The sequence below is a fragment of the Physcomitrium patens genome, chromosome 21 (assembly GCF_059467195.1).
Source record: "Physcomitrium patens ecotype Gransden chromosome 21, ASM5946719v1, whole genome shotgun sequence".
Taxonomy (NCBI): Eukaryota; Viridiplantae; Streptophyta; class Bryopsida; order Funariales; family Funariaceae; genus Physcomitrium; species Physcomitrium patens.
In genome coordinates, this window is record NC_143430.1 from 10,395,104 (window position 1) to 10,422,885 (window position 27,782).

Below are 27,782 nucleotides of genomic sequence, written 5' to 3' on the forward strand. Positions count from 1 at the left end.
TTTCAATTGAAGCGGTGAACAAAGATGAATGTCCTATTCATTTAGATTAACGTCCTGCTCACAACCGATTTGATTTGCAACTGCAAGTCGTCATAGTTCCGTAAGCGTTCACAAAGTATAAGGTAGTGAAGCAAGGCAATTCATCACCGCAAAGAGATTGGTGTACAAGATAAGCTTTAAATCTTACGCATTGCATTTGATCATGGGGTCTCAAATTGGAGTCTCGAATTTGAGACTCTAGGACGTTGAAAGAAATTCTGGCGTTGGGATGCACTGAATCTTCCAGTGGAAGCCATGTAACAACAGGGTAGGTCATAAACTATATGTTGCGTATTTTTAAGGTTCAGGTAGTTGGACGTCGTCGTTTCCCAGTTTTTAGATCTGGCGAAATTTCCTGAAGCTGCATCAATTCATCACAACGAAAATATTAGGTTTTTCACGTGTAACAGTGCTGGAAAACATCCTCAGCTCTTTGATTCTCATTTGGTTGGTTCGTTTCCGTCTTATCCTCCTCTCATTGAGAAATAATTTTCAATCCTTTATTATTGCGGTTCATTGACTTGGGTTCTGAGTGTACACCACGTTCGTTCTCAAGAAACGAAAAAGGCTAAATAACTGCTTCAGCTGGCTTCCAACAGGAGTTTTGTTTATAGAGACAGGATCAATGGCCTTTTCACAATCGTACAAAATACGAACCCATAGATAGAGCAAGGATAGAAGTAACTCACAACTGAATTTCTTGCAATAATATGGTTATCCTTCACACTTGGTTTTATCTGCCTCAGTACCTACATTGCCACTCAATAGTGTCAGGAATCTGCCATGTCGATTGACTAGTGCAACTCGTGCTACAAGAGTAATGAACAGAAGCAATGCACAGTAGAAACCTAAACCTGCAGATTCCTTACATCAACTTCCATCTGGATCCTTGCATTCAATTCCATCAAAGACTCCAGTAGGAACATGTCACCACCATGTCTGGCCAACACAGACACACTTATCGGTATTCCTCGAGCGCTTCCCAGAGGAACAGTCACCTGTTGTGCAAATTCAGATACATGAAGTCACATTTAAGATAGACAACCCATTTCCCATAACTTAAGCATTTCAGCATATATCTAGCAGGTGTAAAAATGGGGAAAAAAATACCCCATGTAGGGAAATAGAAATCAGAAGGATTTCTATCCCATTTTGGACATACAGGCCTACCTAATTCTGACTGGTGGTCAGTTTCAAAACCAAGAATTCAACTTTTACAAAACTGTGATGCGTGGCTAATGCTATCAAAAGAAGTGTAGCACCTAATTAGACTATTATTCCACCCCAACCAATCAACAACTGCTAACTGCAGATAATTGATGCATACCTATTCCAAATACAATTAATTTTATTTATTGCTCAAACCTTAACATCATTTTAACCAGTCCCCACCTATTTCCAATTAATAAAATGTCAAACCTAGTCACAAGACTAATAGAACTAGGTAGGTCTATATGTTGGAAATGGGGGGTGGTCGACAATAGGTCAGCCACCTATGTCATTGGAAATAATGAGCTGAAGTCATAAAAGAGGGATGGAGATAAATTCATTTATCCAAAAGACAAGAACTTACCTGACAGCAACCTGACATGGATGCAAGGCTCAGCATACTCAAAGCCCTTGATTCAAAGATCTCCAATTCTTTACCCTTGGCTTCTTTAAGAGGTGGCAAACTTGGAGTTGATGGCATCACTAGTAGCGAATCCATCTGGCATATGCAAATGTTACCTCCCCACTTGATTGGTACCAACCAGGTTTAATGCATTTTTCATTTCCAGTGAAGTGTATATTGTGGCATGGCCAATCGAAAAGTTGAATTACCAGTAGAATTTCATTCATGGCGGCCCGCGTTTCCTCTTTGATTTTGAGAGCCATTTTGTGCAATCCATCTATGTAAGGAGCCATTGCAAATTTCACACGCACATCGACGTCCGAGGATAGCTCTGGATCCACATCCTTGAACCACTTTCGGTGTTTGTCTCTGAACTCTCCCCTGTCAATGTTCAACACACAACAGCATCATTCTCACATTCCAGTCTGTTACGGAAAATATCCTAGATTTAATTGACGCACGTCGAGCGAGAGTCAAACAGCTTGGTTATATTGAAATATTTATTGGTTACCTTAGGAGAACAATTGTGACATGGAGAGATTCAACTATACCGCAATATCAAGAGCATGGCGTCTCGAAGACCATCAAAAGTTGTGTAGCGAGATGTGTCTTGTTTGAGGAGCCGCTCCTCCTCCATCAAAAAGTTCCTCAGAGTTGGCACACTGGACGCAATGAGCGCTCCCAGATTCACATGGTGTACGAGACTGCCTGACAAGAGGATCAATTCGACTTTAACATGGACAAAACTTTACTTCACCTTTGAGAAAAAACACTTGCAAAAACTGTCATCGCCATCAGGTAACAGAATTAATTTTTTTATTATCGTGCAGAAGATGATCGGACAGGGCACGTAATTCGAGGGAAGTATGAATCGTGAGTTATCACCTGCGTCCGAGTGTCTCGGAGACGGCCCTCGCAATCAGATCCGCAGTTCGAACGGTTGAAATTGAGGACTGCGAGAAGCAATCATCAGCAACAAGAACGGAAGAGGGGAGACCCCGTTCCAAATCCGGTTGTTGCAACAGAAGCTTCACTACTTGGTGCAACACATGTACATCTCTCGACAACACCCCTACATCATCCACGTATCAGAAACATAGACTACTCTTCACCGCCATGCCAAAGCATCGATCATCAAATTGCCCACTAGATGACCATATTCCTGCAAGGGTTCCTGGCGAACAGCAGTTCAAACAGAAATAAATCAATCGAAATTTCAGATATTAATAGGATAGTGATTCGTGATTGATGTGCTTACCTACAGCATCGAGACTCGGTGAAACTGGGGTTACTCCGACTGTTGAGATAGCTTCATGAGACGCTCGGTACCCAAAAATGCCACAAAATGATGCAGGATTTCGTACTCCTCCTATTGTATCAAGCGCTGCCACTCATGCGTAAGCATAGTCGTGTGAGTTAGTTTTTTTCCGGATAAAAATTGCCAAACCACACACCCAACGTTGTTAAAGAGTTTTCACACAGAAGATTGCGACCATTGTTTGATTGACGAGTAGAATGCATGTTTTCCGAGATAGATCAGGGTTTGACAATTTAGTTGCTGCAGAGTTGGATAAGGAATCATCCATCTGATGTAAGGGAGCCATCGAATTCAAGATTGTATGTGGTGTACATACCAAGTGCAAAGTCGCAGGTATTGGAGGCAACTGCAACACCAGAGCCACTCGCCGCTCCTCCTGCGAAATATTTCGGAACCACAGGATTCTCGGCTATCCCATCACGTTTATTTCTACCAAACATGCTGCCCCACAATCGACGAAAACCTTTCAATCGTTTCCTGCTATGATTATTTGAATCAAGCAGGTTGCCCCAACGTGGACCATACTTGAACACAAATGAAAGACATCTGACACTCTTTCTGTGACCAAAACGCACACAGGCTCACCCCTCACTAAAAACTCTACGCTCAAACCAGTTTTTCAACCCTAGAAAAAGCCCTGTAACTTATGCAGATGAAAGGAGAATTAGGCACAAGCATGAGCCAGTTGTATGGACCCCAAGACACAGCAATGCAAAGACTTATCACGGAGCTCAAAATAAATTAATTCTGTGATTGTTCTTCAATGTTTTAGTACCTTAAGCCGAATTCGTCCATTGTTTGCTTTCCAGTGCATGCTGCTCCTGACTGAAGGATCCGGCCAATTGCTACCGCAGTTTGAGTAGCCGGCGCGTGTGTCTGCTCCCAATCCTGGCTTCCAAATCCGGTAATGGCCGACTCCACATCAAACCTGCCCATCGGTAAATTGTATGATATATTTCAGTAGACCTAACTGTGCTTTTGTAATTGGATTCAAGAAAGAATTAGTAGTTAAGCGACTTTTAATTAATAAGAAACTCTTTTCATGACGACGAAAAATTGAGTGTATGCAGTACCATCAGAGAATCAGATGAGGAGAATCTTACACATCTTGATAGCCAAATTTGAGCTGGCCAAAGTGTAGCGAGTTTGATTTCTCCGAGGCACTTAAAGTTGGTTGGAGTCGTAAATGAGGGAGGTACTGTCGCAAATCGAAATTGGGGAATTTCCACGATCTCAGGGTTGATGTTCGAGGGAGGGTCAACTTCCCCTTCTTCACCAGCACGTAGATGCCTGCAATCCCAACTACTGATAATCCTAGTATGATGAATTTCCTCGGGGGAAAGCTAAATGAAAGCAGCGAGACTGTTGACGGTGGTGGAATTACGGTTCGAGGAGGACAAGAGCTTCCAAGCGCCTTGGCTGACAGTGTGGGCGACACATTTGTTTCAACCCTCTCCGGCATTCTGTAACGTAATGTGTGACGTTTTTATCAGTTATTTCACGAATTTAGTTCATCAATCTTTACCATGTCATCAGATGACGCCTAACTGAATCTGTTATGTTTTCACCATCGATGGAGGTACTTTGTGGGAAATCCCAACCTCTCGACTTGGCAGTCGAATTGCCCCATCGTATGTCATGTGGGACCGACAGAAAACATGAGGAGGCATTGCTCAACAGAGCACAGTGAGATTGCTTTTTGTTAGTTCAACAATGCAGCATTGCAACTTACTTGCAAGAAAGTAAAATTTACATGTTACACTCTGGAATAATACTGATGGGCAATTTGACTCGAGATCTAGTAGCATCTTACAACATGGGGCGAAACGCCAAAGTGCATATTCTGGGACAGTACGTTATGAGAGAAACCTAATCACGGCAAAATTAAATGGATAAAGGGCAGACTCAATGTGGGGATATGAGCTGAATGTCGCCAAAAACGAAACAATGTGATAATGTTTAGCTGTTCATGTTCTGCATCGCTGAGAGAGCCTGACAAATCTTTTGATCTACTCCCTGGACCCGATCCTCAGACTTTGAAAGTTCTTCAAGTGAGTACTGTAGCGCTGAATTGCAACATCAACCAAAGATTGACAGATTCGATACTTAATTAAAGCTTATCATCTATGCAGACATCGCCGTGAAAAGGTTGCTGAATCGAGTATGAAACATGATTGACTGCAAGAAGGGTTGGGGGGGGGGGGGGGGGAGTGGGGGTGGGAGGAGAGAGCAAAAGAGCGAGAGCGTAAGGAGAGAAGAGAAGTTGGCTGCTGAGTCCTCCATTTTCAGCAGTTAACAAAGGTTATGCCAAATTGATGACCTCGGTGCTATGGTTTGAGGCTCACCCAAATATCAACTCAAGTGCCAAGCCTTGAGACTTCACTCATGCCGCGACTTTCGTCTCCGAAGAAACTAACTCACGAAGCTAAAGAAAGGTCTGGCAATGCCATGGATAAGAGACTTCTGATCCTCTAGACTGCGCTACGCTTCAGCATGTGGGTTTCACAAGTATCACCCATGACTCACAACTGACAATTCCATCGACGCTGAGCATATCCAGTTCTCGACGATTGTGCTGTAAGCTCTTTTTGGGATTTTCATTGAATGACGACAACTACCCATGTAAAGGATCTGACCACGATGTGGATGAAAGACGATAACACACAGTTTCGATGCAGAGGACATTCGTAGCTCTAAAGCCCTAATTATCAACTTCTCTTTCATTTGACGGTGTGTCCACTCAGTAAGCTTGGAGTTGGTTGAAGTGAAGTCTGGTTAATGCACAAGAGTTGCACGTCAGGTATGTGAGTTTTACGCGTACAGAGCTTTTATTCAGGACTTGTGATTCGAGAAATTTCTGCCGGGATTCTGGTTGGATGAATTATAAAATTTGAGGCTGAGGAACGGGGGTGTGATTCTTACTTCTTTTGTATTCTTTATGTTTCATTTTTGAATTTTGCTGTCAGTGGAGGATTTAATTGTAGTTAGTTCGGCGTGTTTGTGTAGTTCATTGAGATGTAGCTTGGTTTTGGTGTTACGGAGTGGTCGAGGGTGCTGTTGAGTGTCTTCTTGAGGAGGAGCAAGTGATGCGAGAAGGAAAAGTGAACCTTCTCGTAGTACATTTTTAGTGGGGAGGAAACTAGTTCCGTGAAGGTGGTCTATTGGAGATGCGTTTGGTGTGAAGTGGTATAAAATTCAATTTGAGGCAGAACTGTGACCTTTAGAAGTTGGGTGTTCTGAGTACTTCGATTTCTATACCTGCGGCTTGTAATTTTTCAGACACGGACGAGGACCAGATGTTATGCTGCAATTCAACGTCCCTGATAAAGAAGTCTGAATCCTCATTGTTCTGGGTGGCAGTGTTTAAGCCAGGAGGGGTTTAATGATGTGGTTCACGAGGCTTGCAACTCTTGAGGGACCTTCAGACCTTGAGACTCTGTAACTGGAAAATCAGTGTTTTAAAAGCTGAGATACCTAGGTGGTGACTCTTCCTCCGGGTGCACCGTTTTCAAGCTCTGACGAGCTTTTTGGATTTCTCAAGAACTTCCTTTGAAGCTGCAGCAGAGGAAGTATGCCGAACGATAAAATTTTGGCAAGGTCTCTCGGGGTCTTATTTGGCCTTGGACTAGCTGGAATTTTCATTCTCCGGCGGAATCTTTTCAGGTTGACAGGCAGGAAGGATAATGGCGCCTTCATTGAGTATTTTGAGTTGCTACCTCCACCTCCGCCACCTCCACCTAGCGCTCCTCATCCTCTCTCAGGGCTCACATTTGCCATTAAGGACATGTAAGTATCGAATTCCAAGACTTGTAAGATGGCTTGCTATTGAAACATAGTAGCTTTACTTCTCCCATCATAAAGTTCCAGCGCTTCGTTATTGCGAGATTGCTTCGCAGTGTACTCATTGGGGTTTAACGCCTTCCTTTTGTGCCTTTTCTGAATCTTGGAGGCTGAAGATTTGCAATTCATTAGCGGTATTGTGTTCCGAAAATTGTTTATGATCTTGCCTCATCTCTTCATTTAATCCTTCATTTCTGCCTTTCTCTACATGTACACTGACTGGTTTTGATGCAGTTATGTACAGTTAAAATTATTTCTTCTCTATGATCTCTCCTTTTGGATTCCCTTATCAACGTAATGAAGAAGAGCTTTTGGATTTTGTATAATCAGAACCTTTGATGCTTGGAAATAGTCGAAAGTTTGTTTGTAAGCTCGATTTTTAAACGGATTAATCATAATATTCTTAGAAGGCACTAAAACATTATAGATTTGGAAGACCAAATGAGAGCAATTAGGCTGGGAACTGGGTAATGCCAGATTAGTTTGATTACTGGACATAAGTGGTCTATTTACACAAATAACGTGGGTTCTTTTGGCCTTTAAATTTTTTTGCATCTAATGTTGACGCGACTTCTGGTAGGAGTTTAGATTGCTGAGCATTCTTTTATTGCAAGTTTCCTGGTTCTGGAAGTTGTCGAGAATCTTCCAAGTATCTCAATTATTAGTTGACAGCTAGAATTCTCCACCTCTTGGCAGCCCGTTGCTGATCAATAAAAATAACAGGTTAGCAATCAGTCTTGTACTTCTCTAACTCGACATTGGTTTGATGGGGGACAGATTCGATATAGAGGGATTTGTCACAGGTTTTGGTAATCCAGATTGGGCCTCAACACATGAGCCTGCTACACGCACCGCTGCAGCTGTCAAAGTCCTTGTAGAAGCAGGTGCGACATGCATCGGCAAACTTATTATGGACGAGCTTGCTTACAGGTGAACTTTCTAATGTATCTACAGATGAATGCAGCATTCAAACATGGCTCTGTTTTGAGAAACATAATTGAAAGGGGTGCATTAAGGCATTTCAGCGCGGTTATTAAATTGAATTGGTATGGATTCTGCAGCATTATAGGAGATAACAAGCACTATGGAACTCCAGTAAATCCTGCAGCACCAAATCGCATTCCTGGAGGATCTTCAAGTGGGTCAGGAGTTGCTGTAGCTGCTGACTTGGTGGATTTCTCTCTAGGTGGGTGTGTTCTGCGGTCTGTAACTTATATACGTGTTTGTCGCTGTAAAAAATCCTCCAGAAAGAGTTGCCCATTAGCACCTGATTTTTTCACGCGTAAATGTATGTTATCTTTGATTTTTGATCCAAGCTTGCGATCATTTGGAATTTTAGGAACGGACACTGCTGGTAGTGTGCGAGTGCCAGCGGCCTTCTGTGGAATTCTAGGATTTCGTCCTTCGCATGGAGCTGTTTCAACGGTTGGAGTTACTCCTATGGCCCAAAGTTTAGATACTGTTGGTAAACAATTTGTTTCCTTGATGAACTACTCTTGGTCATGGAATGATTAGAGTCGTTGCCTTCGTTGCCTTTACATGTATGCTGCTATTCTCTCTAAATTGTGTGGATTCAGCTTCTTTTTACAGGTATGTTGTATTCTTTTTTTTTCTGTCTTCTGTTGTTAGTTTGATCTAGAGCATCTTCAATCGGTTCTTGATTTCTTCAATCACCTACCCAAATTGGGTAATCGTGTTTTGTAGGTTGTTTCGCAAGAGATCCAGCGATCTTGCGGCAAGTAGGGCACATTTTGCTTCAGCTCCCTTACATGGATGTGAGGCAACCACGACGGTTCTTTATCGCTGATGATTGCTTCAAAATTTCATTAATTCCTACTGAATTGTCTCTGGGGACAGTTGTCAAATCCATTCAGAAACTTCTTGGACGTATGTTTCTTTTCTTTTTGTGTCCGCACCCCTCCATTTAGTACAGAATTTTCAGAAAAAATTCTTTCACTTTCGAAAGGTGTCTTTCATAATTATTTTGAGGTTTTCGCTTGCTGATTCAATTTAACTCAGTCTCCGCAATGCTGATACATGCATGCATTTAGAGCCTGTTTTTTAAAATCAGTGTAATGTTTGTTGCTGATTTTTCACAGGGCAAGTGTTACAGCACATTAATCTTGGGGATTATGTGGCAAGAACTGTTCCGAGTCTGAAAGAGCTGCAGAAGGAGATTAGCGACAGTAATCTAGGATCACTGGCATTACTTCGGACTGCCATGCAGATTCTTCAGAGGTAGATACCATATGTTAAAATAGAATGTGGTGGTTTTGGTGATGAGAAGCAAGTGCCTTGCTTTTCCATATTTTTATGTTGATTATTTATGTGATATTTGATTCAATTACCTTTGCAAGCAATACGAGCACAGTAAAATGCTCCAAGTACGCTGTTATTTAGTAACAGAATTTTATGTTCGCCCTTTTGCAGGTGGGAGTTCAAGTTGAATCATGAAGAATGGCTGACCACTGTAAAGCCTGATCTAGCACCTGCTTTAGCTGCAAGAACAAAACTTGCTCTTGAGACAAGTTCTAATCTGGTACCTCTTCTCCAGAAGATCAAGGATGAGACTCGCTACGCCATCAGTGAACTTCTCAAGGTAATTTGCATGATCTTAAAGAATACAGTAAGATTTTGTATTACTGATACATTATCTAGATTTCTTTTTAGGTAAAGCTCCAGCTTCGGATGTTATGTGAACGTTGCAACTTCATTTTTCTGCATCTTTATGAATATGCGTTTTTATGACGGTCGTTAAACTTCGTTGTTCTGGTCATAAACTAACTTTGTTTGCACCGTGCATAATAGAATGATTCTCTTCTGGTGATGCCCACAGTCCCAGACATTCCTCCGAAACTGAATACCAAAGCAGAAGCGCTTGAAGTTTTTCGGAACAAGACGTTGGATTTGATATGTGTAGCAGGGATGTCAAGCTGCTGTCAAGTACCCCTCCTTCCCATCTCCCTTGGTTTTCCGCAGTTTTGAAAATTAATGTCAGCTTTTATTTGTGTGGTAGAGATGTTATTTCTTTCTCGTCCTAGCTTTCCCGACATTGACCGAAATTGATGCAGGTTACCATGCCAGCAGGAAACCATGACGGCGTGCCCATGGCAGTGTCTCTACTAGCAAGGCAGGGGTCTGACCGGTTTCTACTTGATACAGTACTAGCTATATATTCTACAGTACAGGAAGAAGATAAGGTTGCGGCTGACCAACCTTCTATCGTGAGTGACGGCAACAGTGCTGCTGCTGAATTGGCAAAGGAGAAGGTGTGAACGAAAAACCTCTTGTGAAATCTGTTGTGCGTGTGCTTTCTTTCTTTACTTTAGGATCTCAATACAACGTAAGTGCTTGTGAAGTTTTCGTTGGGTCATGTGTAATATTTCTATTCCCTTCGCACACTCTTCAAGCATTGTGTATTTCGTCAAGTTGCAAAGTTTTGGTGGATGATTAAATATAACTCGCTGATGAGAAAACCTCTTTGTATCTGTTTATAGACTACCTCCAAGTGAAGAGGTTCTCTGTTTATTTTTTGACATCCTTGTCAGATCTGTGTTTGCAGCAGTTATAACTTATGTCATGAGTGCAGGGTAATGCAGCATTCAAAGAGAAAGACTACAAGAAAGCTGTAGGGTTTTACACTGATGCAATTCGCCTGAATGGAAACAACGCAACATACTATAACAACCGTGCTATGGCTTATCTTCAACTTTGCAGGTAGGTCCGATGTGTTGCATTTTTGGTAGTTTAAGCTGTCATCTAATCAATTCGATCTTGCCAGGAGCTGTGGAGCTATTCAAATAGCGTCATTCGTGTGAAGTTCAAGTTTTCCTAAGTGAGAATCGTCCAGCTCACATCTAACTTGGTTCTTTGCAGCTTTTCAGAGGCCGAATCTGATTGTACTAAGGCATTGAATCTTGACAAGAGGGTGAGTGTTTTTATTCTATTTGAAGTAGGCTTAGAAGAACAAATGCAGTTTGACGGGAGCAGGATGGTGGCACCAATATATGTTTTCATTGTAGATTTGAATGTGCCGGCTGTTGTGCAAGTCACACTTTTAATGATGAAGTGAGTTTGCAGAGCGTGAAAGCCTACTTGAGGAGGGGAACTGCCCGTGAGTTTTTGGGATACTACAAAGAAGCTGATGAAGGTCGTAAGCATTTACCTTCTATTGTTGGCTTCCCGTTTGCTTGTGGCAGAGTCCTTTCTCTAGCCTGAACGTCTTGTTTCATGTGGATTGGTTGTGGTCATCTGCTAAGAGTCATTAGGTTTCCTCGGGGATAGCTCTAGCGTGAATGAAAAATCTATGCGTTCTTGCTTACATGTATGATTCAGATTATAGCTTTTGTCAACATTAACTACATATATACTTCCAGCATCTCACAGTGATAAGATGCTGACATTTGATGACTTGGACGTGTGTTCGCAGATTTTAGGCAAGCTCTTATTTTTGAACCTACCAACAAAACTGCTAGTGAGGCGCTGAGTAGACTGAAGAAGCTTCTGTACGGTTAATTTTTTTTTTTCTAGTTGAATTGTTTCGAGGTCGTCAGAATGGATGGGCAGGACATATTTTCTTACCCTCTCATCCACTGAGAGTAAATCTAAGCCTATGTGATGCTTTTGCTCTTCAAGGCTTAGCTACCAGTTTAGGAATCTTGCTTAGTAACCTGGATTAGGGATGGTGAGAGAGTGTTCAGTTTGTGCTGGACACATGATAATGTGTAGGCGTCCGATTTCGATGTGCACAGACAAGTAGATGAGTTGGAATTCTTGAAGCAGGTGTGACTGCGGGCAGGAAAGGGAACCCAAATCCCGTGAAGTGGAGAAGGGTGTCATAATTTGTTGCCTCATTTGCTCGAGTCCCTTTGTATTTTAGTCAGCAAATTCTGATGTTGCACTGGGGTGGAATTCAATTTATGCGTATTTGCAGTAATACCTCTGCTTGAACTGGAAAATACCTAAGTGGCATGAATGCTGATTTAGAATTCTTAATTAGTAAAAGAACACAAAAAAGACGAAAACATCATTATGAATAAAAATAACACTTTTAAGATTTCAGATATGATAAGAAAATCGACAACAGTGTCACGCACACCCTCTTAAAGAATGCTTACGTCTCATACATGAGACGTGCAATCCAAAACTGTTGCACACAAACATAGGAAACACAGTTTGTGCAACAGTAGTCTAAAATGCTGAAAAATATTCTATTTGAAAATGCTAGCAAGACATATTAACCACCAAAGGTAGTGATGAATTAGAATAGTATAATAGGAAAAGGCAAACAAACGTGAAAAATCTTGAAAGAAACATGAGATTCTTCAATATGTAGCAATTAATGAAAACTACTATAAATAATATAAAAATGCACATAATACTTTTCATACAAAAAGTAGCTTATATTATTATAGCAATATGTAGTATTTGGAGTTGTAAAATATAATATAAAACAAACAATTAGAAAGATGATATTTATTAGGATTTATATATCAAGGGCTTGAATCTAAATAAATTTGTTAAAAAATAAGTTCATGTAAAACTATGAAGGATTAAAGAAAATAAAAAAGAGGTAAATTCATAAGGTAGAAATATATTGAAATAACTACTGCCAAGTACAAAAACTAGATAATCTTGAATCAAGACTTCAACACAAAAATAAGGTTTATAACATTTAAAATGATTGTAGTTTTGTCTTTACATATTTTGGCTAACAAAATTATATAGAAGTTTCTCAAAGCTCTCTACACTTACAAGCTATCTCAGTTATAGACTTCTTCTATAGTGACTTCCAAAATATTAAAAAAATAAGAAGAATTTATTGAAACTACATGGAATATTTAAAGATATCTATTAATATAAATTTCATTTATAAAGTTTTCTTGATATATTTTTAAGGGAGATATTATCTATCAAATATGTTTCTACCAACTTCTAATTATTTCTATTTACTTAAATTTACTTATGTTTTATAGATGTTTGAGATGTTATGATTATATTAAATATTTTATTTTAAATAATTATGTCATCTAACTTTATTTGAATCTAAAAATAATATTAATTGATTACAAAGTTTTCTTTTAATCCCTCTATGTTTCTAAAACAACATTAAAAGTTACAAGGTCCAATATATTTTTCTTTCTAAAAGCACTCAAAATTATAAAGACAACCTTGTTTTTGTTATATTATGTGTCATTTATATAAATCACTACAATGTCCAATAAATTTTATTTGTTAATTTTTTTATATTTGAGATTATAATAAAAAAAAATCATATTAAGACTTTGTGAAATATATATATATATATATATATATATATATATATATAAATTATTCAAAATATTTAAAATATATATATATAGTGACTTATTGCAAAGTTATTAAATTATTTTCATTTTATTATGTATAAAATATTATATCACCTATGCACACTTTTAAACTCATGTTCACTAGTTGTTATAAATGGTTATTAAAACAATACTTTCATACCATGTACTATTTTTATACTATGAATTTTTTGATATTTAATTTTTGATGTTTAATTTATTAAAAAATGTCTAAAAGCCATTATAAGTTTATGATACTCATTTAATAAATATTTTTTAACCTACTAAACAAAAAACATTCCACAAATTCTATGTATAGCTTTACAAGCACCTCTTATTCTTTGACCAAGCAACTTGTCTGGCTGTTGACAACAATTTGCCACAAATATTAATAATATAAATATTTTTATTCAAAATAATCCCAACTCAATGCTTCTATTGAGGCCATTCCATAAAGCAAACCTTACTTGTTACCAGTCAACTTATTGAAAGTCAGATATGACACAACCTTACTACATTATTATTATATAATAAATGCCATAAAAAGAATTTGGTGTATTTTATCCATTTGATCCATGAGTTTCATTGGCAAAGTAGCAATAGCACTTTCATAGGTGACCCATAATGCTTAAATCTTTAAATATCCATGCAGACCTAAAACACCAAGACATGGCGTACATCACAAATAAATAAACAATTAGCTTTCAAAGTCAACCTGGTTTGAACTTTAAAAATATCTCATCCTCACATATCCTCAAAAATCCAGACAGCTTATGGAATTAATGGTCTACTGTGCTTGGCAAAACAAGAATTTTACTGGTTCTTTACTAGAAACTCATGCAGTTGGACCGTTCCGAGTTGACATTGATCCGCCCAATCAAGACTTTCAAGGGTTTATCAAAACAAAATTATCCAGCATGCGTTGGCATTGAAAGATTTCCTCAAAAGAATATAGGAGCAACTCCAACATATTTATGTATGAAGCACATCCGCTTATAAATCCAACTTTTGCATATGATAGAAAAGAGTGTAAACTCCCACTGCTACTCCAAATGTAAGGCGTGGCAAACTCCAAATGTAAAAGGATATTCTTGCAGCTAAACATAGGGTGATCAAAAATCAAGCATATCCTCGGTAACCCACTTTTACAACACCTATAAAGTCCAATTGAGCATTAAGAGGATAGCCTGCAGGACTCCCTATCTTTCCTTGGATTCGCCTCAAAGAATATTCTGCTTTGATTTCTTTCTATATGCATGCAGCAATTCTAATATCTACTAACCCAGTTTAGGGTAGGACATAATCCAAAAATTTGCGGATATTCACTCCCTCACTACACAAGAATGTTAAGGATCAACACAAGCTGAGCACAAACGGCGAAGAAACAGAAGCAAACGTGTGTGAGTAGAAGTTCACTGAACAACAAATTGATCCTAGGCGAAGTACATGTACAAGCTGTTGGATGCAGCACACGCGATCACATTCGCTGCTGGATGCCATGCTAAGTGCAAAAGCTTTGATGTGAAATCTTGCACTCCCCCATTCAAATCTATACCTGGGCTTTCTCCACCTGCATGAGATACGCAATAACATTAGTTGTAAGAAAAAGAAACTTCAGATCAGAATCGACACCAATTGGAACCCACTTGTCACTAGCAGATTAAAAAGGCGAATTGACTGAATCCATCGGACCTACATCTGCAGCACAACTCATGAAGTGAAATGTACACGCTACTCAAAACATTAAAGACAGCCGACATAATGCGAAGTGAAGTGTTCGTAAACCAATCATGTTATGGATACTATGCAGAGACAAAATAGCAAACTAACATTTAAAAGCCCACGAAGATAATTCGTTGACCTTACTACATCCATCCCAGAATGCACACAAGTGAAAACAAAATGCGGAACTGTTTGCCAAGTTGTAGGCATAGTTCAATGAATCAGACGCTGACCTCGACGGTTATCACGCCGACCACGAGCAAGATTGGCTAGTCGACTTCCAGCTTTTGAGGGAGGTGTCACGATACGCCTGCAGTTATGCAGAGACTTAATTTAGGGCTCCATCATCAACTTTCTTATTGGAATAATAGACATCAACAAATGCATAATAGCTAACAAATACATATAGATAATATAAACCATTCATTGACTGAAAACTAAGGTAGGCAACAAGTGCCACTTCTCACATGCTCATCGGATAACACTAAAGCTGCCACAGTTTCGAGTTCTCGATTTTATAACGAACTGGATATAATCCTTAAGCAATACTGACCATATCAAAGCATTTGGACGATTTCAAATCAAAACAATTCGAGTATTCAGCCTATAAGCACATTTACTACACCTGTTTGGAGTCTTGCTAGCTTCCAAGGTTGACGCTTCCTCACTTCCGGTAGCGGCCCCAAACACCCGGAACAAGTTGCTGTACCAAGCACACTTAAATTAGTTTTCTTAGTTAAAAGAGAAATCATAAAAATCTAATGAGATGTATTGTCCAATACAAGTCTTAATTCCCACACTTTCCTCCAGACATTGAATATAGCAAACAATTAAGCTGAGAAATACAATACCTGTAGGAACCAGTTGCCACACGCATGCCATCCCCACTAAGACAACATTCAAACTTGTCGAAGATGGAGTCGTTCTCATAGAGATCACAAAGCTGCAAAAGACGCGAATAGTTTCTACAAGTTCAATAAAGAAAACACTCGGGTAACTGACTAATCATCGTATTAAGCCACTAGCTATACATTATTTGAAGCTGGGCTCGAAGGCTCCATTAACTGCAGCTAGTCAATGATAAGCTCAACTAGATTCAACTCACAAGAGGAATAAGCTCTATCCATTGATGAATCGATGAGAAGCTATTCAACAGATAAGTCACAGGATTCACCTTTGGACGCAAATACTCGTGGACTTTAAATACGGCCACAGGGGAAGATTCCATGTTCACATCCCACAACTGAAAGGAGCAAAAACACAACTAATAAGCCTTCATCACATTACGGGTGCATTACTAGACAACGCTACACTTTTGAACATCACGATAACGTGACATTGCAAGTGTTCAACCTCCAATCAACAAATCATCCATCATTGCTACTTTAAGAAACTCACATGCGAGATTCTAACACAGCCCTAGCGCTCGGTTCAGTGTCTATTGAGAGCAAAATATGACCAACAGCTGCGCAAGGTTACATCAACCTCTTCTAGCAAATACCAGGTATTGTCAAAAAGAAAAGGCCGGTAATTTCAGGAGCATCAATTTTGATTCAAAAATGGATGCAAGTGCCATAGCAACCTTCTAGCTAGAAGAACATAGCTTGAGGATAGATACTTTGAAATTGTATTTCAAATAAACTCTTTCAAATGAACTAATGCTCTCTATTCACTAGGTCTCTTGGTTTCACCAGCTTTATTTCAGCAGTCTTGATCACTGCCCACATTCAAAATACTAGGTATAAAGATTACTTACTTTCAGAGTCATGTAGTCCCGACTCAGAATGTACCGACCGCCTCTCGCAAACTTAATATCAGAAATAGAAGCTATGATTTCTGTAAAAAAGGATCTTGATCCAGCATGCTCAGTCTCCTCAAACCTGCACCCACAAAAAGACAATACAAGTTTCAATATGAAACCAATATTCAGAAAACACAACCTATAACCATTGTGGAAATATAACTTTTAGGAAAAACGCAAGAATAAAAGAAACAAGATTTGATGAATCAACAGCCAACCACATTCAACTAGATTAAGGAAGTCATGAATGCTTTTTGATTGAAAGTACAACCCATACTTATATAACACAATAAATCTAAATCAACTTACTCTACAAAAGCACTTCAACAAATGGATCGACTGTGCCGAGAAACCATGTGCTGGAAACAAAAGAAAATAACATACAGCTTTGAATGTCGATCACACAAGGCTGATTGACGCATATCAATGAGTCGAATAGAGCCCTTGCTGCTACTGTATGCTAACACATTGCAATGAGAAGGATGGAACTCTGCAGACGTTATCACCTCTGTTCAACCAAAACCAACCCAGTAACCCAAAGGCGTTAGTCCATTGGATTACAATGACCACTCCGATTCACAACGTAGCAAGTCTTCAATCTCCACTCTATAAGACAAAGGACAGCTTCATCAGGTAAGCTCTAAAGGAAACTATGAGCTACCAAAAGAGGGAGGATCATTGATGAGCTAAACGCATGGGAGAGAATACCTGTAAGGTCTTCCATGTTTGTTGGTTTGATGTCAACAATATTGAAACTCTGATCACTAACTTCAAGATTCCATAAATTTATTCTCAAATCATCTGCAGAGATGTATGTCTCACAATCGCTGCATATAAAATTAAGCGCTATTTCAGTAAAACTTCAACATGTTTGCTGAGCTACACAAGACTTCACATGAGATGGAGTACAAAGCTGAAAAGGTATAGACATATACATGCAGCTAAGATCGTGTCCAAAAGACGATCCTAACAATGTGATCTCTGAGAGAGCCACAAACCCTAGACAAACAAGCAGCATACATAATAGTCACACGATGCTATTGATTTTACAGTCTCAAGTAAATTCATCTTATAATCTTGGTTGAAACATCACAAAAGCAGCAGATGCGAAGATAATCACCAGAAAGTTCAGACTTCTATGAGTGAAAAAAAAAAGTAATTATAACACACAACAAAATACCTGTTGTTAGATATGGAGTTGATATGATATGCATGAGCGTTTGCGTAGACTCTTCTACATCTCGCAACTAATGCCGTCTCGTTACTCCATACCTGCAGGTCACAAGCAAATTGATAGCATGTTAGGGCCAGATAATCATGTCGCTGAGGTGACCACGAAGATTGTAAAGCATCCAAAGATGAACTGGATACCAACAGATTCTCTAAATGAAAATCAAGAACACGAGGTCCACAACATTCAAAGCATGAGGCAGGTACAACTACCGAGGGAAGATGAAGAGACGGAATGCCTCCAGGAGGAAATACAAAGTCAGGGCTGATGGCAGGCGTAGATCGGTTCGCGGCAACTCCATTCATCGACAACCGTGGTGCAAAACCCTTTGGATTGAGCATCATGTTATTCGACAATGGGTTTCCATTCCCTCTGGCTCCAGGATCCACATTCAGGTTCTTGACTTGCTTCACTTTCTTTTCAGTCACCTACGACATTGAGATTCGCCTATCGTTAAAACAAATAAACAAATAAGAGAAACAAACAAGGAATGATCTAAAGGCTGCAGTAAAAACGATGGTAAAAGCTGGCTGTAATAAATTCCAACTGCAACCCAATAAAGAGGATGTTGGAAATGAAAGATATAACAGGACCGTCTAGTCTGAGATTTTCCTTCCCAAGTCGACCAGAGTAGTTTTGCAAAAACCAAAAGGTCTCTCCTTTCCCAGTTAATGTGAGGCCCCAAACCAACTCATCACGCTGAGAAGATTGGGAGTTGGAAAAATGAAACTGTAAAATTTCGATTACAAGGAATCGGAAAGAGTGATGACAATCGACTAAAGGCTGTAATAACTCAAATGCGACTCAAAGCAAGCAAACCACAGCAAAAGCAGAAAATGACACGATATGTAGAGCTTAAGCTAGTGGTACCTTCCATAATTTAATGGTTTTGTCATTCGTAGAAATTAAGAACTGAGCGGCGTTGGCAGTCTGACACCATCTAATTTTATTGATCTTCTCCTCTATTTCCAAACTCTTCAAGTAATCAAACTGCAGAAAGAAATACAGTATCGTAAACCGAACACGGTCAATATGATAAAGATAACTTGCAAACTTAGTAAATATGAAAAAGAGAAGTTGATATAATGATTTTAAGGAAACTATCAATATTCTAGAAAACTATGTGGGCGCAATCTTGAAAAATTACCACGACTCACCTTAGCGTTGCTAACATTACCTCTGGTTCATGACTTTGAAACTCGGTAGAGTATCGATATTCAGGATGCCTGGACCCCGCAGAATCAGCTCTTTCCAACTCTCTCCGTGTCCTTTGCTACAGATGTCAACCACAGACAAGATAGTATTCTTAAACAATTGAATTGAACCGAGTTGTTGCAACATCTAGCTAGACATAACTGTCAAGGCGAGGATTGCCAAAAATACACTCACTGGTTCTACACAACTTAGAGCGAGAATGAACAGAGTTCATATGACATCAGATTAGGTCACAGACAGCCCAACTTTACAAAATTAATTCAGGTGACAGAAGCACTGGTTTTTATCTCAAAAGCCCATGATAAGACTACGTGTACTTGTGATGCACAATGTACAAGATGTTATGCCAAAGCTCGTGCTGAATCAATAGCTCTCAAAGTTAGAGAAAAACTGCACAAAGTCCATCAAAGATAATGTCTAGACGGCCTATCTCCTTCGAGTTTAACACACACTGCGTAGCGGTTAACGAAGAAAACCGGAATGCGAGCTAGTACCCTAACCTTCAAAAGTTACACCACTAAGACATGAAGTTCATTAGATTTCAAGCGAAACTAGCAAAAGTATAATCGATTCCCTCTCCAAGTGACACAAAGCAGGACAGATGGGAGTGCCTAAAAACTAGATTAATAAAGCTGATCGAACATGATGTGCTAGCGTAGCGCATACAAAGTCAGCAAACAATGAATTCAGCACGTAATCTAAATAAGTGGTTAGTACATACATCTTTGCCATCTGTTCTCTCAAAAAGTACAACGCGTCCTCCTCTGTCGCCAGTCGCCAAATGTTCTCCAGTCTTATCAAACTCAATAGCCGAGATAATATCAACTGCATTCATCAACAGTGCGAGCTAGATTAAATTAAGTTCCAAATAATTGACACCGAGTGCAAAAATAAGGCTAATCTAAAAGGTACACGCTCCAGACAACAAGAAAATAGACTCAACCGCTGAACCACTGCACCGGTAACCAAAGATAAAAGTCAAGCCGAAAAGTAGAAAGAACATAAATTTCGCACAAGCCCAATCCTCTTCGTATCAAGAGAGTAAACATACTTAGAAGAGCTCCCTAAGTTTGAAAAGTGCTAGAACTTCACCTGAAGTAGGGCAACATGTTATCAACCGACGACAGAGTCATGAGAATACTGAAAGAATGAGATAAAGATATAGTGTGCAGAAATTGTGACAAAAGATGCAAACTTGGTAAAAAAACCCTTGCAAAGAAAACCCTAGCTCACAGACCACCACTTGAACAAACCAAGTCTGCTAGTAAACTGCTAGAGAATGTTCATCAGCTTTGAATCAAACGACTAAATCTTACTACAAAAGCTGCATGCGCTGATGATAAGTAAATGAGAAATGTATCCTTACATATACGGGCATCGGGAATTAGTGTATGGCGTCAGCTGGTGTCATGCGCTACTTCACACCGGACAGTAGACCATAATCACAGACTTGAAATAAAGTGACGTATAAAGATATAAGGGGAGTTCGCCCTAAACCAAACAGTCTCTAAGGCCTTGCGAAAGGCTTAAATAAGATGAGTATGCAGACGAAAAGAACTGAAATATCAAATCTGGACGACCCAATAACCCTAAATTCAAAACTACCAAACCTCTTCAATGACCCTAAAAACTAAATGTAAAACCCTCACGAGACGTAGAAAAGACAAAAAACTAATGAGCTATTCGGCTACTTGAGCTCCACATTTCCACTACCGACCACAACAACCTCGTGAGAACTAGAAGCAGGAAGAAGAAGGGAAGATAAAATAAAAATAAAAATAAACACGCACACAAAGGAAACAATCCAGACACCAGCCCCCACTAACTCGCGGAAAACACGATCTTCTTCTCCGAACATCCTAAACTACCAACATACGACGATCCAGAACCATACCTTCTTGCACTTCCTCTCCGATGGCACGCTCGCCGAAAACCTGCGAGAATTTCCACTCCAACGCGGGCAATGGCGCAGCAACAGAACCAGTAGCAGTGGGAACTGGGGCCCCAGCGGGTGCCCCGCTTGCACCACTGATCATCACTTCAAACCGCTAAACTAACCACAAACACACACACACACACCTCAATCTCCAATCTCCGGCGTCGTCGTCTCTTTTTCTTTTCCCCTGTTTCAGGAGCCCCAACACTTGGCCCACACTTCAACCCCTCCTCCTACAAAACTCTAAGTCCAAACTCTACCACATTGAAATCCGCCTCCGAATTGGCAGCCACCACTTCCATGAACCCCGCATGGTTACGGAGCTCCGGCAGTTTCCACACTCCACCACACGAAGCTTCCGACGGCTCGTTGAGAAGCTTGCATCGCGGTGAATCCATTCATTACAACTACGGAGCCAGTTGCGTCCTTGCGTGCAATCGCAAACATGCGTGAAGCTGTCGAAGCTCTCGGGTAATAACTTCACCGCCACCACCACCTCTACTACCTCCGAGACCATTGCAAACAAGCACCCGAGCTCTCCCTGGGAGAAAGACGGGCGAGACAGGGTTGCCCCGAGCCAACATTGGACCCGACCCTGCCCGGGCCCTAACCGGCCCGCCCGTGCCAAGTTTCCCCTGCGAAACCATACCTTGTGACACGTGGCGCGTGCTCCCTGCGTTAGTTCCCTTGTCCATCATTGAGGCCCAGGGGTATCACCAGCTCCTTCCCCATTATGGGAACGTACCCGATGGAACGTGTGTTCCCAACTTCCCCCTTGCTGGCGTTTCAGATACGGTTTCTGGCATGCCGCTGGTAGTCTACCCGGGTGTAAATTAAAAAAATCCTGAAGCTTTATTAAAATGCCTTAATCACTATAGTTAATCAAAACCTTGTAACACAAGCTTTTTTTTCTCTTTAAATCATTTATAAGACATGACTTGATAAGAATGTCAAAACAAGGAAATTTCTCCACTTGAGTATTTAAATCCTAGATGGCATTAACAAAGTCAATTAACAAAAAAAATTAAATGGATGGAAAACCACTAAATCAAATTAAATTATATATATCCAACAAGAATTGGTATCCAATGCCACATTATGTGACAACTATTTGTTACAGACCTATATGAGTATTCTGGTAAATACCTATATGATTAGGTAGAAATAGATAAAAGTAGATAAAAGTAGATAAAAATAGGTTAATTTCATAAGACCTTTTAAAGAAACTTCATAGATGCTGCTTGATTTTACATGTATTTGTAGTTAATTGGTAGGTTAGAAACTTGGTCAATAAGCTAATTATGTGTTGATAGATTGTAAAATAAGTTAACTATGTGGCATACATATAGAAATCTTGCCTTACAAGTTAAGATACATGTCTTACAAAGTCAACACATTTTGGAGGTCCTATAAGACATTGCTACGTAGCTCCTAATTAAGAGTATACATGGAAGCAAGAGTGAAGCCTTCTTCACTCTTGTCAATGCCTTTCTAATCCGTAATCTTGTTTAAAGACTTTCTAGTCTTCTTGTTTTTGGAAATAGCCATTCTAGTTTAATATTACATCACCTTTTGAGTGACTTTCTAGTTTTCTTCAATGACAGAAGAGTATATTGAGGACTTTCTTTCTTCAAGATTCATGTCCTTGATAATTCGACAAGAGTGCTAATATACTGTTTTTGTCTTGTTTTAGAAGTGAATGGATTATCCCACTTCTATTGTTGTATTTTGAAGGTTGCAGATTACCCACCTTTAAATAAAAAATCTTTTTTTCTAACACTAATCTTTTCCTTAAAGAGAGTGGATTAGCCTTCTTTATAGAAAATTTTTATAAGAGGTTGTAGATTACTCTCTTCTAATTTAACTTTTTGAATTTGTTTTGAATTTTCTATAGAAGAAAAAATTATGGATGTTACTCTCAATAGAAGTGAAAATAGATTTGCAACAATTACAGATCTTAATAAACTTGTCAATATTCTAAGAGTGAAAATTTCATGTATTTCTAATGAGAATCATGGAGGTATTATGCTTACACCTATAGAAGAAGTTCAAAGCATGTGGCAAAAAGTTGTGCAGTTGAAAGAAACATGTAGATTGACCTTTTAACCAAATCTAGAAAGTTTTGCTTGTACAACTATGATGGCGACAAGAATTAGTATGCTTGAGAAGTTTGATGGAACAAGATCAAAATTTCAAGGATTTTTACAACAAGTGAAGTTCTATCTAAGGTTTCACCCTTTTCAATACTCTGATGGATTTACTCAAGTCAAATTCATAGGTGTTGGAATCATGTACAATATCTAGCAAAGGTATTTTTTTTTCCCTCTGATTCCTCACTTTTTTTTAGAATAGAAATTTGTTTACAACCAAAAAATCACAAAATCTTAGCCTTGTTGGATTCAAGAGCCTCAGCTTGTTTTATAGATGAAGACTTTGTTAAAAAATAAGATATATCTTTAATTAAAAAAATCAAACATATGCATGTAGAAGTAATAGATAGACATTCATTATCTTCCAAGGATGTTACACATGAAACTATTCTTATAGAAGTAACAACTAGTGGTTATAATACTTTAGTAATATTTAATATGATTAAGTCTCCTTCTAATCCAATCATTTTAGGATTATTGTAGTTAAAAAGATATAACCCTCAAATGATTGGATTTCTCACAATTTTGATTTTTCCTATAGTTTAGTCCAAGGTCTTGTTAGGTAAGTAGAAATCCATAAGCCTAGTATCTCCAAACTCTTATTAGTAGGTGTAAAAGCTTTCATGCATGTAGCAAATGAAGGGCCATCTTTTGCTATATATGCCACAGCCATTATTGATGGTGAGAAGATATCAAGTAATATTCCTAGCCAATATCAAGATTTTTAAGATATTATTGAAAAGAAAAATGCAAATATTCTTTTGGAACATTGTCCTTGTAATTATACCATTGATCTTCAAGAAGGAATTCAACTACCATTTGGACCAATCTATAGCCTATTACAAAATAAGTTGGTTGTACTCAAAGAGTACATTGATGAGAACTTGGCTAAGAAGTTTATAAGCCATTTTAAATCTCTAGCCAGGGCTCCTATCTTATTTGTGAAGAAAAAAGATGGATCTCTGCAGATGTGTGTAGATTATTAAGGACTTAATCAGATCACCATGAAGAACAAGTATCCTTTATCTTTGATTTTATGACTTTTTTATCAACTAAATCAAGCAAAGATCTACAAAAAAATAAATCTACGAGGAGCATATAACTTGATCAGCATAAAAAATGGAGATAAATGGAAGATTGCTTTTCAAACTAGGTATGGACATTTTGAATATAATGTCATGCCTTTTGGACTTACAAATGGATCAACTGCTTTCTAACATCTAATGAATGATATCTTTTGTGAGTTTCTTAATGATTTTGTCATTTGTTATTTGAGCAACATTTTAATTTATTCTAAGAACATAAAAGAATATAAAGTTCATGTTTGTTGTGTGTTATAAAAACTAAGAGATGCAAGATCATACGCAAAGATAGAAAATTATGTATTCTTCACTACTCAAGTTAACTTTTTGGAATACATCATTTCTAATGAAGGCCTTATAATGGACCTAAAGAAGGTCGAAACTATCATAAATTGAAAGATTTCAAGAACAGTAAGAGATGTGTAATGTTTTTTGAGCTTTACCAATTATTATCAAATCTTTATCAAGAACTTTTTTAAATTGTAGCTCTACTTACAAGTTTGACTTATAAAGACAAACTTGAGTGGAATAAAGAAACTAAAGTATTGTTTGTTGTTTTGTAGAAGAAATTTATTTTTGCACCAATTTTGTATTGCGTTGACTTTTCTAAAGCATCCTTTATTGAAACAAATGCATCAAACTTTGCTTTGGATGCAATATTTTTACAAATGGGAACAGATGACAAACTCCATCTGGTAGCTTTCCGTTGCAAGAAATTTTTAGCAACCGAGATTAATTATAAGATCCATGACAAAGAACTTCTTGCATTTGTAGATTCATTTCAAGAATGGCATCATTATCTAAAAGGCGCTTCAATTCTAATTATAATATATACACATTACAAGAAACTTAAGTATTTCATATCGACATGTATTTTAAATCATCGTCAAATCTATTGGAGCATGTCATTATGAAGATTTGATTTTAAAATCACATATTGACCTGAAAAACAACAAGGTTTATTAGATGCTCTTTTTAAACATTCTTATCTTGTACCAAAAAAAAAGACTTATCTTTTGATCAACAAAGAATAATCATCTTGAAGCTCAAACATTTTTATCTTCAAACAATGAAATCAACAATGACTATTGATTCAACCTTTGTCAAACAAATTCAATCAAGTATGTCCTCTGATTCTCTTATTTATGATATCAAGAATCTTTCTTCTAAGTCTCAGGAAGTTTCAAATTTTGAATTTAAGAACAATCTTCTCTATTTTGAAGGATACCTATATGTTCCAGAACGAGAAGTATATTTACGTGTTCTTCAAGCACGTCATGACTTCTCAACAGTATGACATTTTAGATACAACAAGATTTTAGAGCTTATATTTAGAGATTTTTGGTTGCCACAAATATAGAAGGCAATAAAAGTCTTTGTCCAGTCAGGTGACATTTTTTTAAGATAAAAAATTCCTTGTAATTGATCCTATTGACTTTTCCAACTATTACTTATATTTGAAGAATCATGGTCTTTCATTTCTATGGATTTCATTATAGATCTTTCTAGTTCAGGTTCATATGACTCTATATTTATAATTGTAGATTACTTCATCAAAATGGCATATTTTGTACTATATACAAAATCTATTTCAAGTGAAGAAATAGCTAAGCTTTTCATTGACAATATCTATTGCTATCATGGATTATCAAAGGATATTATATTGGATAGGGAGACTCAATTTGTATCAAGATTTTAAAGAATCCTATTCAAGATTCTAAAAGTAGATATAAAGCTCTCTTCAACTTTCATCCTCCAACTGATAGACAAACAGAATGGTGAATCAAGTATTGGAGCAATATTTGAGGTGTACCATCAACTATCATCAAGATGATTGGATAACTTTTTTGCTATTGGCATGGTTTGCATATAATAATTGAGTACATTCTTGTACTCAACAAACACTTTTTTTTTGCCAATTATGGTTATCATCTATGACTTGATACTTTTGACTTTTTAAAAGTTGAGAATCCTACGGCAAAATATTTAGCAAATTATTTGTCAAAACTATATGTAACAATGAAGATATAATTAAAACAAGCTCAAGAAGGACAAAAGACCAACGTGGATGCCTATCTCAAGGAGAAACCACAATTTAACGTAAGTAACAAAGTATGGTTACTTCATCGCAATATCAAGACTACTCATCTTTGTTTTAAGTTGGACTATCGTAGGCTGAGACTTTTTCCTATTTTTGAATAAATCAACCTTGTTGCTTATCAATTACATCTACCAAAGTCTATGAAGATCCACCTTATATTTCATCTTTCCTTTCTAGAGCTATATAAGACAGTGAATATCTTGGGAAGAAGACAAATGCCACCTCCTATAGAAGTAGATAAGAATGAAAAATTTGAGGTAGAAGAAGTCTTAGACTCAAGGTAGTGCCAAAATAGGTTGGAATATCTTATTCATTGGCACAGATATGATATTAGTAAATGCACATGGGAGCCATCAAAGTATCTTGCAAATGCAACAAAGAAAATTGAAGCCTTTCATCAACAACATCTATCAAAACTAAGATAAAGAATAGTAAATCTTTGCTGTAAAAGAAAGAAGATCAAATGAAGATAACATTCTACTTTCTATATTTCTTTGTAGCTTCTATGTATTTGTGACTCTAAGGAGATGGAGAACCAACATCCAACATATTCAACTCAAGAGCTTTTATTTGCGGACTTATCAAACAAGACATTGTAATTGTCACAATCTTCAACATGACAAAATTGAAATGAAAATCCTCAAGAATAACATATCCTTCTTTGAATAGATGGCGAGATATAATGTATTTGGTATTAAGACCTTGGAAGAGACTCTTGATATTTGATGATTTTACTAGAGGTAGGAAAAACTCCTGATGGTGTTCTAAATAATTTATTAGAGGGAAGTTATGAAGGCCTCAACAATGACAAAATAACAGGGTGGTTTGCTTGCCCTAGAATGGGACACTATCGATGGCTAAGAGAGCATATCAACCATCTTTGAAGAGAGTAAAGATTGAAGTATGTGGCAAATATTATTTACTGCATCTTTGACTTCTTTAATATATGAACATTGCTCTTTATAGAACTTATTCCTAAAAAGAGGGATAATATCATGAACATATATAAGTATTCTAATAATACCTATATAATTAGATAGAAATAGATAAAAGTAGATAAAAGTAGGATAAAAATATTAGAACTTTTATAGAAGCTTTGTAGGAGCTTCATAGACACTACTTGACTTTACATGTATTTGTAGTTAATTGGTAGGTTAGAAACTTGATCAACAAGCTAATTACATATTGATAGCTTGTAAAACAAGCTAATTATGTGGTATTTATATAAAAAACTTATCTTACAAGTTAAGATATGTATCTTACAAGTTAAGATATGTATCTTACAAAGTCAAAATGTTTTGGAGGTCCTATAAGACATTACTACATAGCTCCTCGTTAAGAGTATACATGGAGGCAAGAGTGAAGCCTTCTTCACTCTTATCAATGCTTTTTTAGACTTTATTCTTGTT

General features: G+C 37.9%; 3 protein-coding genes across 8 annotated transcripts; 1 reads left to right on the top strand and 2 right to left on the bottom strand.

The window, feature by feature from the left end:
* Positions 1-172: 172 nt before the first annotated feature.
* LOC112274378 (amidase 1) lies at positions 173-5,456 on the bottom strand. 2 transcript variants are annotated; one of them, XM_024503826.3, is made up of 12 exons: positions 5,315-5,456; positions 4,073-4,432; positions 3,745-3,897; positions 3,286-3,410; positions 2,910-3,035; positions 2,537-2,723; positions 2,203-2,355; positions 1,861-2,032; positions 1,613-1,747; positions 909-1,037; positions 729-788; positions 173-400 (listed from the first exon to the last, which is right to left on the bottom strand). In XM_024503826.3, the coding sequence occupies exons 2-12, from the start codon at positions 4,429-4,431 to the stop codon at positions 344-346; spliced, it is 1,656 nt and encodes a 551-aa protein (XP_024359594.1). In that variant the 5' UTR covers position 4,432; positions 5,315-5,456; the 3' UTR covers positions 173-343. The 2 variants fall into 2 exon arrangements, with proteins under 2 accessions (XP_024359594.1, XP_024359593.1); XM_024503825.3 differs by lacking the exon at positions 5,315-5,456 and having other exon boundaries at positions 4,073-4,571.
* Positions 5,457-5,632: 176 nt separating this feature from the next.
* LOC112274376 (translocon at the outer membrane of chloroplasts 64) lies at positions 5,633-11,745 on the top strand. Of its 4 annotated transcripts, none has more exons than XM_024503821.3 (14): positions 5,633-5,769; positions 6,330-6,755; positions 7,587-7,739; positions 7,871-7,995; positions 8,149-8,274; positions 8,514-8,696; positions 8,909-9,047; positions 9,240-9,408; positions 9,618-9,752; positions 9,881-10,078; positions 10,399-10,526; positions 10,686-10,737; positions 10,890-10,959; positions 11,239-11,745. In XM_024503821.3, the coding sequence occupies exons 2-14, from the start codon at positions 6,541-6,543 to the stop codon at positions 11,322-11,324; spliced, it is 1,779 nt and encodes a 592-aa protein (XP_024359589.1). In that variant the 5' UTR covers positions 5,633-5,769; positions 6,330-6,540; the 3' UTR covers positions 11,325-11,745. The 4 variants fall into 4 exon arrangements, with proteins under 4 accessions (XP_024359589.1, XP_090102014.1, XP_090102016.1 ...); XM_090245888.1 differs by having other exon boundaries at positions 5,637-5,769; positions 6,249-6,755; XM_090245890.1 differs by having other exon boundaries at positions 5,768-5,878.
* A 2,283-nt stretch (positions 11,746-14,028) lies between these two features.
* On the bottom strand, positions 14,029-21,582 carry LOC112274379 (serine/threonine protein phosphatase 2A 55 kDa regulatory subunit B beta isoform). Of its 2 annotated transcripts, none has more exons than XM_024503828.3 (14): positions 20,999-21,582; positions 19,826-19,929; positions 19,067-19,162; positions 18,760-18,879; positions 18,102-18,317; positions 17,839-17,930; positions 17,367-17,485; positions 17,043-17,166; positions 16,614-16,737; positions 16,032-16,100; positions 15,709-15,800; positions 15,483-15,560; positions 15,091-15,167; positions 14,029-14,705 (listed from the first exon to the last, which is right to left on the bottom strand). In XM_024503828.3, exons 1-14 carry the CDS (start codon positions 21,138-21,140, stop codon positions 14,569-14,571), a joined length of 1,590 nt encoding a protein of 529 aa, XP_024359596.1. In that variant the 5' UTR covers positions 21,141-21,582; the 3' UTR covers positions 14,029-14,568. The 2 variants fall into 2 exon arrangements, with proteins under 2 accessions (XP_024359596.1, XP_024359595.1); XM_024503827.3 differs by having other exon boundaries at positions 18,099-18,317.
* Between the last annotated feature and the right edge of the window lie 6,200 nt (positions 21,583-27,782).

Coding starts and splice junctions, on each gene's coding strand:
- LOC112274378 (XM_024503826.3), bottom strand. CDS start 4,431: ATGCCGGAGAGGGTTGAAACAAATGTGTCGCCCACACTGTCAGCCAAG. Junction 3,411..3,744: donor ATGGACGAATTCGGCTTAAG/GTACTAAAACAT, acceptor ATTGTGGGGCAG/CATGTTTGGTAGAAATAAAC. Junction 3,036..3,285: donor TACCTGCGACTTTGCACTTG/GTATGTACACCA, acceptor CATGAGTGGCAG/CGCTTGATACAATAGGAGGA.
- LOC112274376 (XM_024503821.3), top strand. CDS start 6,541: ATGCCGAACGATAAAATTTTGGCAAGGTCTCTCGGGGTCTTATTTGGC. Junction 7,740..7,870: donor ATGGACGAGCTTGCTTACAG/GTGAACTTTCTA, acceptor TGGATTCTGCAG/CATTATAGGAGATAACAAGC. Junction 10,738..10,889: donor CATTGAATCTTGACAAGAGG/GTGAGTGTTTTT, acceptor GTGAGTTTGCAG/AGCGTGAAAGCCTACTTGAG.
- LOC112274379 (XM_024503827.3), bottom strand. CDS start 21,140: ATGATCAGTGGTGCAAGCGGGGCACCCGCTGGGGCCCCAGTTCCCACT. Junction 16,738..17,042: donor TGTGATCGACATTCAAAGCT/GTATGTTATTTT, acceptor TTGTGGGTGCAG/GTTTGAGGAGACTGAGCATG. Junction 15,561..15,708: donor GTGGCAACTGGTTCCTACAG/GTATTGTATTTC, acceptor TGCTTGGTACAG/CAACTTGTTCCGGGTGTTTG.